This window comes from Macrobrachium nipponense, chromosome 26 (genome assembly GCF_015104395.2).
Source record: "Macrobrachium nipponense isolate FS-2020 chromosome 26, ASM1510439v2, whole genome shotgun sequence".
Lineage (NCBI taxonomy): Eukaryota > Metazoa > Arthropoda > Malacostraca > Decapoda > Palaemonidae > Macrobrachium > Macrobrachium nipponense.
Window position 1 is genome coordinate 20,667,725 of NC_087215.1, and position 12,968 is coordinate 20,680,692.

Genomic DNA, 12,968 nt, shown 5'->3' on the forward strand with positions numbered 1-12,968 from the left:
CACATCCACCCCAGGCCCTTGGAGATTATGCTGTAAGCCCAAGGGCTGAAAGTCCATTGATCTATGAACCAGTATAGCCTCCCTCCTACCTGATAGGTCTCACTGGTTCGCTGCAGGCTTATAGCCCCTGCCTCCATGGAACCCCCTGCCTCTAGATCCACTACGCAGCCGGGAGTGGCCTCTAGCTCTACTACTACCGGCTTGTCGATTGTAGCCTCGAAAAGAACCACTGGCTTCATAGACAGGGTTGAAGGCAGGGGAGGCTATTAAGGCTGCTGCGGCTGCAGGCTGCTGACCTTGTGGGGCCTGGAGAAGCACAAACTGCTGCTGAGGTTGGGCTTTTGATGTCGAAGGCTTTGACATCTGGGCCAGGGGTATTGGCTGTGCCATTTGCTGAGGACGAGCCGCCTTATATGGCACGAAGTATCTTTGTTTCTTCTGGAATCTAGGTTGTTTACCTGTTGCCTCAAACTTACGTTTGGCAGGCAGACCCCATCGGACATGGAGGCTCTGATTAGCCCTGGAGGCTTCTTTTAGAACATTATCAACCTCTTCTTGAGGGAAGAGGTTCTCGCCCCAGATTGGAGTTTTAATTAGCCTATTAGGCTCATGCCTAATATAGCCTCTGCCAAAACATACTTCCTACACGCTCTTCTTGCTACGCCAAATTCGTACAAGTCCGACTGAAAAGTCTGAGCAGACTTTTTGTCAGGACCTGGAAGAGCTGCTCGTCCTTATAGATAGAGGCTACCAACTCCAGTGAGACCACGGAGTTGGTAGATCTAGCCAGTCTAGTCCTAGCCTCAAATTCCGACTTTAGCATGTTCTCCGGCAGATTGGGGAGCTTGTCGGAGAACAAGGTCGAGGCGCAGTCAGGGTCTAGTTTGCCGACTGTAAATGTAGCCGGAGCATTATGCCAAAACTCTCTGTTGGCGGGCATAAGGAGGGAGGTAGCTTCCGTCTCTTTTAGGACTGGCATAGGCTTCTCGTCCATGATTGCTTGGAGTGTTAACTCCGCAACCTTGTCTGTGAAGGGAGATGGAACCTCGTCCGGTGTCACGAATATTGTGAATGATCCCTTATGAGGCGTTAATCTAGTGTTAACACATCCCAGTCCGTCAGAGTACGGACCCAGATGGCTTGGGCTTGTTCCTTGGGAAATATGACTGTTTCTTTGGGAACTTTGTCGACTCTGACTAATGCATTCTCAGTAAGTCTGGCGAATCCATTACTGTAAATGGGAACTGGAGGTTCTTTGGATGGAACTCAGTCCTCCAGTGGACGTGTGCCGCAACCTTCTAGGGTCAGTTTGCCATCCATGTATGGTGCGTGTAGGGCAAACCGCCATGGGTTGTTCTTGTGGAATGCCGGCAACTTTGAGGCATCTGGAACTTCCGATGCTACGACCAGAGATCCGGAGTGGAGCAGGCCCGCCATCATCTCCTTTATAGGCTTTAACTGCTCCGCCACAATGTCTGATACGGCCTGGCTGTCCGAGCCGGAGGTCCGCCTCAAGGAGTCGAATCTTTCGTCGACTGCATCTCTAACCTTCAACATCAGAAGGTTAGCAAGGAGATCATGATCGAGGCCTGACTCCGCCGCCTTGGATTTAGTGGACTTCGCTCTCGATCCCTTAGAAGGGAGAGAAACCTTGGCAGCTGGCGATATGGCAGAGGAAGTCGAAGGCCTAGGGGCCAGGGACAACTCTGACGCCGCTGGCGGAGCTGGCCTATGTACCTTAGGCAACTATTTAGTTGCCTTAAGGGACTTCTCCTTGGGACGGACTGATCTCAAGCCGTCCCACGGAGTAGGGGTGGACTTATCAAAGCCGTGGAAAGAGGAGGAGGAAGAGGGGGTGGGACTTAGGAGGCTACCTACCTCACTTACCTCGCCACTAACCTGCTCATCCATCGGCTCCATATGGATGTTTATCGCCGTGACGTCTCCTGATAACTCCTGGTCTTCCAGTGGTGGAGCTGTCGCGGCCCGGATGGCGTCGATGATGGGAGCAGCCAGATCCTCTCTGACGGAAGCCGATGGCGAACCTGGGAAGAGGCGAGTCCCCAGACTGTAGTCCAGGACGTAGGGGCACCCGGACGGAGCGTTCCGCCTGTAACCGGAAACCCACTGCCTCAGGCTTGTTATGGCCAACTGGCTGCTGTCCTCATCCGCCTGTAATAGAGGAGGGAGTTTAACCTTCCTACCATATCGTTTTGTATTACCAAATATTACAAGATATAGGATGTTTGAAGTGCTATATAGACTTAAACTAACAACCACTGAAGACAGAAGGTTACATAGTGCTTACCTGGTCATTGGCAAGAATCATGACCAGCTCGAAGCACAGCGTGCACGCCTCCGGGTGCCAAATCATGTAGGGTGGTTGTCCCTCCTCCGCCACAAAAGAGATTGAACAATTTGCATGTGACCGGCAGACTTCATGGCCTACCGGATCATTAAAGGAGGCGGAGCACCCTGGAGACAAGCAACGCGCCTTCTGAAAGAGGAAATAATTAATGAGCAACAATTCCCCAAGGAGAATTGTTACTTAAAACTATAAGTATATAATACTTATTAAGACATGCAAACCTTATAATAGCATGCATCATTCTTAGAATAGGTTCACTGTGATAGTACTACCAATCGTTACTAGATGGAGCTAGGACATGATCATAGAGGTATAGACTGGTGCCGTAAACACCAACTGATATACATTTTGCTATGAGGAGGGCAAGCTCAACTCTACAACTCCGGTAGGTGCCGGAGGTGTATATATCGGTGTAGGCGACTACCAGACATGAGAATGGACCCTGGTAAGCTATAGACTTATCGGGAGGTCCGGCAGTGGATGTGGACATCCTCCGTCGGTACCGCAAGGGTCCGGAGCTAATATTCCGTACCATTTATCCAACGAAGGCTATTTTATACACATATTTATACATTGCCTAGCCGTTAGTTATAAAAGGGGTGCTGGAGGTAGCAAGTTGGGAGGAAGGATATCCCATCCGACATTACTTAACTCCTCTTTCCATAAACTACTAATGGAGACGTAACGAAAACCCACAATGCATGTATGAATACAGCTACCGGAGTTATGAACTTCGGTGACGGAGCTCCGGCAGGTGGAGCTCCGATAAACTATTGCTGGGCTTTTCTTGAACCGCTAACCCAGTCCCCAGGCCCTAGCCCTCCCGAGAGGAAGGGTTGGGGGGGTGGGTAGTTGATAGTGGTCGGTTAGAGACTGACTACCTACCCGATCATAAGTGGCCAGCCAACTGGTCATACACATAACTTACCCTGTAGGAGTATTAGCTAACAGGAAACCCAGGTTTATCGTGATTGGCCTTGGTACTGATTAGGACGATCACTCAGTAGCCAAAGTGTAGGCTACCACTCATAAGTGGTGACGCGACATGGCCTATAGCCTGCCGTGGTACGCACATCGGTTAGGGTGGTCACTTATCAGCGAAGTAGGCCGTCTTACACCATGGGTCACTGTGGTAAATTTCCGACCAGAAGGGGGCTCGAGCGGGAGGAATAGCTAAAGTAGAGGGGCTAGCCAGCAATAAGCAGACCTTGGATGGTACAGGAATATGGCTCACATAATGAACTAACGAATAAATACAATAATAATAAGGAAATCTGAGAGAGTTGCAAGATAGTAAACCGATTAATTGGGTTGTTTTGACCGTGGTCATCAGGACCGAGCTTCGCTCAATCTAGGCTATGCATACTCCTATATAACTACTTGTTAAGCTCGATTTGAGGTAAAAGAATAATCATATTCTTCTTTAAATCAGATTTAATTGAATCACATTGATAAAGAGCTTTATTAATTAGAAATTAGATAGGATAGCGACTACCCACGGTCAGATTATAATAGCAACTCCTCAGTAACTACAGTGAAACTTACTAGAATAACTTAATATAATAATAAAGATTAACACATGTTCAATATATTTGCTAGAGAGAAGCTCGAGGGAGAGAGGGAGAAAAGGCCAAACCGACAAAAGAGAGAAATGGGAGAGAGAGAGAGGGAAGAGGTACCAGTATTCCCTCTCTCCCTCACAGGCGCCATAGGCTACGTTGTAATTACGAAATTATCTATTAAAGGAAGCTTTATATGTCTCTCCCTCTCTCCTACAGCAATACTGTTTATTCTAAATGATACTGTCATTATAGGAACATGTCAGGGTTACGCATACGCCCACAAGTGGGGAGAAAAGTTGAACGACTATCCTCTAAATAACATCTGAATTCAAAATATAGAACTGATAATTATAACGCGGCGAGAACGATATCCCATGACATGTCTACAGTATATGTATTGCTTAGGCAACATGTGAAAAAGGGTACATATAGTGAGATGGTCATAGCTAAGATATTAACTCGTAAACACTAGCACCCTGAATGCCATGCGTTCCCGCTCATAGCATTCAAGATGGCCGTGATGCCATGTTCCCGCAATACCATAAACGGGCTCACGGGTCTATAAAGAGACTGTCATTTTCATAATGTATATTGAAAACAGAAATTGGGGTACTCAACTTAGGTGTCGGAGACATCTGAGCGGATGCCATCGTAAATAAAGCACAAAATTAGATGAAAATAAACCACAAAGCGAGAACGCGTTCTTTACTAAAGAGTTTCTAGAAAAGATTGAGTGAGGGTGCTCGCATCGGGCGTCAGCAGTAGTAATACGGAGGCGATGTGGGAGTGACCGTTGTCGAGGCACACCCCATATTGGGGTTTTGGGAAGGAATACTCTAAATGGCAGGAGACCTGTGAATAGTGGTTTTCACACGCCCCGAACTTTATACACGACGCCCTTTGGGGTGCTCGCGCGAGGGTAGTAACCTCTGCATACCAATGCTAACTTTTTCTGTGGTATATTTAGAAAGTATTTATATCAGAAAAAAGGCTAGAAGGATCTTTTCACCGGCGAAAAGAGGTCGACCCAGAAACTAGGTTTAGATTTAACAGTACTATATTTCCCGATTGATCTTTCATCTAGTATATTGATCTTTGATCTATAGCGAATAGTTATTACATTAAGATACTAGAAGATGGATAAAGTTAGGCCATTGTAATTTGATCTCTCATAAAATCGGACTATCGTAAGACTAATGATCGTAACTTGAACACTACAGCTACCTGTACACTGTATAAACTATTATATCTTTACATACTCTACACACCCAAAGGATTAAAGCTAGGCTTTTTTCACTTTACAGTATTTACAATGCTATAATGTACAATACAGTACTACTGTACAGTAAATTCTATAGTACTATACTGCATAAATATAATTTTACTTATTGCACCATTGTGGGATTACGGCGCCTTTGACTGGTCTAGTTTCGAAAGAAGGTGTGCGGTGGCCGTAGGCTTTAAAATCGCTTAGCGTCGAAAATCACTTTGCGTCGGCGGCCAGGAACGGAACCCCTCACATGAATATGATACAGTGGCAGTAGGTATGTCTATTTGATATCTTTGTAACAGCCCCTCACATGATGAAGAGAATAGGTTGTTCAGTTGCGTCCGAATAAAAAAAATTCTAATTTATATCACTGAATCTTTTTTTTATAACAAATTATATTTACAATTGTTGCATAAATTGATTTTAAAAGACAAAACTCGTGTATACATTCAATTTTGCAACACTGCAATTTGTTTGTTTTTTCCATGGGGTAGAAGTACAAAATATAACTGTGCAACTTGGTCAATTTTTTGCTTTGTTACACAAAAAAAAAAAAAAAAAAACTGAGGTACAACCATAAAAGCTCGAGATGCTGCTGCTAAGTAGATGGCATAGTGACAAAAATTAAGATAAGCACAGAAGAAAAAGTTAAGTACGTATCTTTTCCATAAATCTTTTAAAAAGTTATACATTACTTCACTGTATCCAGTAATATTGTATGTATTCTCATATAATTGTATTACAAAATACTACTAACACAGCAGTCAATGTTTTGGTTTGGAAATCAGCTGATGGCAAATACAAGTTTGTTTCGCCATATTTAATGCAATTCTGAGCGAATTTTCTTGCTTCTGGTTAGCATAAACGAATAACTAGATACTTGACTTATTAGAGACAAGGTCATTTTTCCTTATACAATGTGATTTTAGGTGGAAATATGACTTGAATATGTCTTATTGTGATTGTGAACTAAATTTTTTTTATTATTATTATTATTATTATTATTATTATTATCAGATTACATTGGCAGCATGTTTACTGAGTAAAAATTAAGTGATTCCATTCGCAATTTTCCTTTATATCATCGCAATACGAACTTTACGTTATTTAACTTTTATCGGTGTGAAACCAACAGTAAAATGTGTTCTTTCAAGCACAGTAGTTTTGCTTAAAATTATTTTATCTCTTATTATATCTATGGTTGTGTTTGATGGGATACGTTTTCTGGAGTTTTATCCTTGTTGCTGATGCATGATAATGGTCATTAGCATTTTGAACAGTTTTCTCAGCTTCAGCTACAATTAGGAGGGCATCCGTCTTGCTCGTTGCTACTGAAGACCTCTGGGGGAATCGTCAGGACTCGAACCTATCATCAGGGACCGAAAGATTTTGAGTCCCCGCAACAAAATCCGGGACGAAATTGAGCATAGTCGATCCTTGTTCCCTCGAGTGTTTCATCCCTGAAGAGGTCGTGAAGTTCGCTCACCCTTTCACCGTTGCTAGGTTTAGCAGAAAGATGGTCAGATTCCTGTCTGATGACTCTCGGAGAGGCTCGTAGTTTTGCAAGTCATACTCCTAAGACGAGAGTCACATCCAACTCACACGGGCCTGAACTCCCTGAGCGAGCAAGACCTCTTGAAGCTCCTCATCGGAGGGACATCTCCATCGGAGAGGAGACCTCCAATTCTTGCGGTTTCGGGACCAAGGCCAGGGCCGGCCTGCCGCCCTTAACCGTCGAGACAAAGAGGAACTTCCCGGCGGAGAGCGATTCCATTTACATCACCAACCACAGGATACGGACCACTTTCCCTGGTAAACGGCTGTAGGGGATCGGTTGAAGTAACCTGCCATCTCTGTTGGTACTCGGTGAGGGAAACCCCCTCACTAGTGAGAAAACCGCCAGCTGTGAAGACACCTGGAAAGTAGTGCCGAATGGTACCATCTACGTGTGGCTGAACCCGAAAGTTGTGGCACGGGGGTAAAAATTCCTGCGGTGCTCCGGAGAGAAGAGCCCTCAGATAGGGATACCAAAGGGCCCGAGGCCATTTGGTGGCTGCTAGGATCATCCAAACTTGCTGGTGACTAGAGCTGTGATGATCACCTTGCAAATCAGACAGAATGGGGAGAGGCATAGATTTTGAGAACGTCCCACAGGTGTTGGGACGCTCCCTAAGAATGTTTGTCCCATTCACCTGATTCTGGTGGCTGAGCTTGTTTGCCATTCCATCCTCGTGTTAGGGACGTACTTGGCTGACAGCTCTATTGAGTGAACCATAGTCTGCTTGTGTACCTGCACTGTCAACCGAAACTTTAGGGGGCTGAAAAAACGCCATCTTAAGATTCAGGACGCTGATGAGAAGGTGCTTGTCATGTTGATCCCGCACTCCTGTTGTCAGTACCTACAGGTGTGCACCTCTCCCCTCCTTTCATGCATTCCAGGACAGAAGCATGTCCGGAGGAAGTGTGCATTACCTCTCATATTACGATTTTTTGTTGTCCCGTCCCGTCGCTTCCACTGTGAGAAGTAAGAGGAAGGATTGCAGATTCTGGGTTTGCGCGCTACACCCCCTCAGTCTCTATGCAGAGACTCAAGTCGAAGAACTGTAAGGGACTACTTCTCAGGGACGACGGGATCGATCACGACTTGCCCAAGCCGAGCTGGTTGTTCCTGTCGAGACAGAAAACAGATGAGCTGCCCTCCTGAACTTGCTGATCCATCGATCAGCCCGTCCGGGCACTTTAATCCTCTGCTTGGAGAAGAGATCTGTCCTCTCGACTTTACCATGATCCTCAGATTGTGACCGTGTCGAGAGAAAAACAATCTCTGCCCTTAGTAACTGGGAGTAATGACTTGCCAGTACTAACCCCTCGTCAAGGTACCGCCAGAGATGGATCCCAACTGAGTGGGCCAAGCTGATACCGGTGTGGACACTCACGTGAACACCTGAGGGACGGTTGAGAATGCAAAGCGAATTGCTTTGAACTGGAACTCCATGCCCTCAAGGATAAAAGCGGAGGAACTTCCTGTAGGACCGATGAACGGGTATCCAAGAATACTCATCATTCAGGTCCACCGAAAGCATGAAATAGTTCTCCCGACGGAGGCAAGCGCAAAGCCTGCCGCCTCCATCGTGACCTGAGTCTGGTGAGCGAATCGGCTCAAGGGAGATCCCACCGGTCTCCAGCCCCTCATAGCCTTTTCCCCCAGGCAGAGGCAGCTGTAGAAACTCAATGAAGGCTCTCAAATGATTATCACAGCCTTCTTGCTAAGCATGGTTGGTGTTCTGCATTCCCCTCCCAGAGCGAGAGAGGAAGGTTGGGTCCCCCTCATGTCCCCTTCGACGAAAAGTGGTCTTGGGGGCCGGAGGACAAGCTAACCTGGCTTTGAGGCATAGCTGCAGTTGCTCAAGATAGTTTGTATGCCTTGGCAACTGCCTGGAAGACAAGATGGTTATTTCTTTATTCCTCCACTTGCCCACCATATCTCTGAGAAGAGAGAGGCGGCACCCAGTTACAGTCCATCTTCAGACCCAATGCCAACTCTATATGTACCAGCCATCCTGGCTATAGAAGTCCGGACAGCGTCCTTCATGTAAAGAACCAGGTTGGCATTGGTTGGTAATCCAGTGGGTTGGGTAGGAAACAACCCCACCACCAGACTGACCGAGTCTCCTGAAGGCCCAGCCTTCCAAGTGAACTATCGGTTCCGAAGAAGCTGTAGCCTTGGCTACTGTGCTGGACCCCAGGTCCAGCCAGGAGACCCCTGTTAGTTGGCAGAGGACTCTCCAAGGACATAAATGCCACTGACGAGGCAGAGGAGGGGGAAGCAAACTTGTCTGATTGTCGGACCTGCATGAATTCTCCTGTCCTGCGACAAAATTGTTCGCCGATCCAACCCACTTTAGATAAGAAAGACCAGGATCACTCCTTGTGAAGGGTGATCAGTGGTAGTAACCACTGATCCTTCCCCCAAGTCACTGTGCTGACAAATCAGCGCTGTGACCTCTGCAAATAACCCCTGCATCTCTGGAATCACTGAGTCTAGGGAAGAAGGACCTTCAAGTCCTTCCAGGGCAATTCCTTCCCTAGCTCCTCCTTCCGAAGGAGGAGCCTCGTCAGACTTCCCCCTTGATCTTCCCGAACCAATCAAGCATATGCCCACTCAGGTGCTAAGACCATGCCGGGCACCTCTGCTCTCGTGGCCGAACTGTGAGGAGTGCAATATCCATGGTTCCCCTTGGTCATCTCATTCCTCTTGTTAGATGGTGAGAAGATTGAAGGGCCAGTTGAGGAAGATCTGATGCTCCCGCTCGGTCTGTTAGCAGAACTAACAGCCGGTGCAAGATGCAAGCGGTCACCAAACAGCAGTGATGATTGGCTTGCAGATCTAGGAAAGCATTTTCCCCATGGTAAACGCCCCCTCAAGGACAGTATCGACAATCCATACCATCTGGGAAACCGTTACCCGAGACCCGGACCGTCTGGTCGTCATGCTACATGACCGTCGATCGGGTGCAGAATAGTCTAATGATGTGACAAGAGCAGGCACCGTCCTCACGACGCGTCGAAGTCTCAGAAGAAGCCAAAGCTACTTCAAGAGACCGACTGGGGGACCTCCAACTGCTCTCCCGCGTGTACGGTCCTGCCGGACCGTCACGTCGGAAAGGCAGAAGTCACTTGAGCAACTCTCACCTCCCTCCGTACCGTGCTCGAGACAGGATTGTGTATTGTACCATCACGTCAGCCCTAGGATCAGGGCAATCGCTATATGAGCGATCATTGGCAAGGCGTAAGTTACCCGAGTCACTCTCACCTTCCTTCTGCACTGTGCCTGAGACGTAACAGCGAGAGGACTGTCAACCGACTAGCTGTACGCTCACCTGCAGGTGAGTGCACATTCGGAGAAGCTCGCTAACGAGCACCCGAGACGGTCCCGGTACCAGAGGCGAACCTCCAGGAGCAGAAGTACCAGTAGTAGCGAGAAGTCAGCCCCATGTAGCCGAGCAATTGCTGTATGAGCGATCATCGGCAAGCAAGTGTCACCTGAGCAACTCTCACCTTCCTTCCACACCGTGCTCGAGAAGGGACAATGAACGAACTCAGCATCACCGACTCTAGCAGCACGCTCACCTGCAGCCGAGCATACACTCGGAGAACTCGCGAACGAGCACCCGAGATGGACCTGGTCCTAGAGGGAGGCCTCTAGGACTAGGAGCAGAAGAACCAGTGATAGCTAGTGCCTCTGCAGTCCCTGCCCAGCACGTCCCTGGGGGCGGCAAGGCGGTTCCCATTCCCGAGGGAATGGGAGGACCAGGGAGGACCAGGAAGGCCCACCTGTCTCACCAGGTATGACAAGAGAGGCCCCTACAAGTCTCTAAAAAAAAAAAAAGTGAGACTTCTTAGGGGCAGGAGACCATCTTCTTCATCGCCAGGGGAGCCTCAGAAGTCGAAGTGTAGGAGGCGGCAACGATGACAACGAAGGGAGAAGGGGGAGAAAGACGATAATTTCTTTCGCTTCTCCTAGACCTGTTCTTCATCAGTTTTGTCAGCATGTCAGATATCTCTACCGTCCAGGGTGTCTTTAGGTGGAGGGTATTAGCTTAGGGTATTCACCACGAGCTGGGGGAGTGAGGACGACATAGCCTGGAGGAGGTGGTGGAAATTTCCATCTCCAAAATATGTGGCACTGATGACACCATAGCAGAGTCTCATAGACATCACATGCTGGGTGTACACCAAATATGGTGGTGCCACATACACAGGCATTGACATGGTCATTGTCGTCCTCCTCTTTCCCATGAGTCACAAGGGCTGCCGAAACATGGTTCAGGGGCCCCTGTAGGAGGGAGTGCCAGGTAAGCCCAAATCCACCACACCTGCCTGTTCCCGACAGTGAGGTCTGACACACCTGAGGGAGCAAAAGACATATTAGTAAGGAAAAAACACAATTCTTGAAAAAGAAATTGTATTTTCCCTAACTCCATACACCTGAGTTCTACGTATGGAACTATTACCCAAATTACAGGATCGAGGGTTTACATAATGTGTAGGAACAACTCTCGTTTCCACATAAATATTGGGTAATCACATCTGCCCCCTCCTCCTCTACGTGTGACGAATCAAGCGAAGAAGCAGGAGGAGGCAATTACCAAGAAAGAAAGTATTAACTTATTACACTCACACTTTCGGTACTTAGCGCATAAGTGAGGCTTTAAGTTCATTTTTGAGCGGAAATTCCTGCCTCCCATTTCATGTGCAAATGGAGGGCAAAAGGCACATAAAAATTTTGGGTTTGCAACATAATATAGCAAACAAAAATTTCATAAACCAGACAAACAAAAGAAAAAAGAAAGATCTCACAATTTCTCACGACAGATGTGGGCAGAGAGAGAACGTCTGCACACGACGGAGGTAGAAAGCAAAGTGGAATGTTTACGTCCAGTTGGGCGGGACTCCCGACTATCAGACAAACAGTTACTGCCTAACTACCTTATTAGAATCTTATGACCGAGTTCCAGCTGGGGCTTAAAGTAATTCCTTACGTAAAGGACCAATGGTTTGTATAACGTGTAGGAACAAATGCACTTTGGAAAAATACCTGTCAAAATCTAAATATATTTCCCGTTTCTCAATAAACTAATGGCATTACATACTGTAAGACAAGCTGGTAGCCTAGGCCTGCGAAGTGGCTTGCTTAATTTCACAGCTTTCCGAGTAGGTTTATGCATTATGTCATCACTCTGTTTATTGGAGATCATAGCTGCAAGTGTTTTTTCTTCATAATCATCTTCATCATCAGCAATGTTCCCATTAGTAAACTGGTCTACTTTGCCTTCATGGTTAGCAGGATTCTCAATGTCTGCTTCAACAGTAGGTGCTTGCCATGAAGTAACTGAAAGTGAAATGGAAAATGCAATGGAGCTGAGATAAACAATACTTGAAGGACATGTAGCAGAATAGAATTACGTACAATGTTATATTTGCAATAGACAAGTTAAAGCCCAACACAAATCTGAAATGAAAATACTTAACCCTCTTGTGCACAGGCTGAAAATATAAGGGTGTAAGGTACACGACTTTTCCCCTGGGCCGTAAAGAACACTAGCATTGAAAAGTTTTTTGGTAAAATTCGGTACGTCTGAATTATAACTGATATACGCTTCTGGTTAGTGTTATTATGTTGGCAAATGATTGAATGATTTCCTTAGGCAATCAGAACATCTTTATGAGGCTTAGAAATAATAAAAATGATATTGTTAAACTACAATAAAGTTTAGTACATAATTACCTGGCAGATGTATACTTAGCTATAGTCTCCGACGTTCCCGACAGAATTTCAAATCTTGCGGCACACGCGACAGGTAGGTCAGGTGGTCTACCTTACCCGCCGCTGGGTAGCGGGTGTACGAACCAATCCCCCTTGCTTGTCAGATTTTTCTCTTCCACCTGTCTCCTGAGGGGAGGCTGGGTGGGCCATTAATCGTATATATCTGCCAGGTAAGTATGTACAAAACTTTATTGTAGTTTAACAATATCATTTTTGTACATGAACTTCCCTGTCAGATATATACTTAGCTGATTGGCACCCTTGGTGGAGGGTAAGAGACAGCTAAATAATACAGGTAAGCAGGGAAACAACTAATGTTGTAGAATATAAAAAACCTTGGTTCTCACCTTTTCAGGCTGAAGACTTCGTAGATACTGTCTCTGAGTCTGCATTGCCTGGAGAGCTACAGCTAGGACGTGACTGTTGCTGAAAGACTCTCGG

At 46.6% G+C, this 12,968-nt stretch overlaps 1 protein-coding gene across 10 annotated transcripts in view; it reads right to left on the reverse strand.

Annotated features, from left to right (window-relative positions):
• LOC135200049 (uncharacterized) overlaps positions 1-12,968 on the reverse strand; it is a 289,020-nt gene that overhangs the window by 58,731 nt on the left and 217,321 nt on the right. For all 10 annotated transcript variants that reach the window (XM_064228292.1, XM_064228287.1, XM_064228290.1 and 7 more), the window contains one exon: positions 11,854-12,092. In XM_064228292.1, coding sequence (XP_064084362.1) covers positions 11,854-12,092 — 239 coding nt within the window. The remainder of the gene's footprint in view (positions 1-11,853; positions 12,093-12,968) is intronic.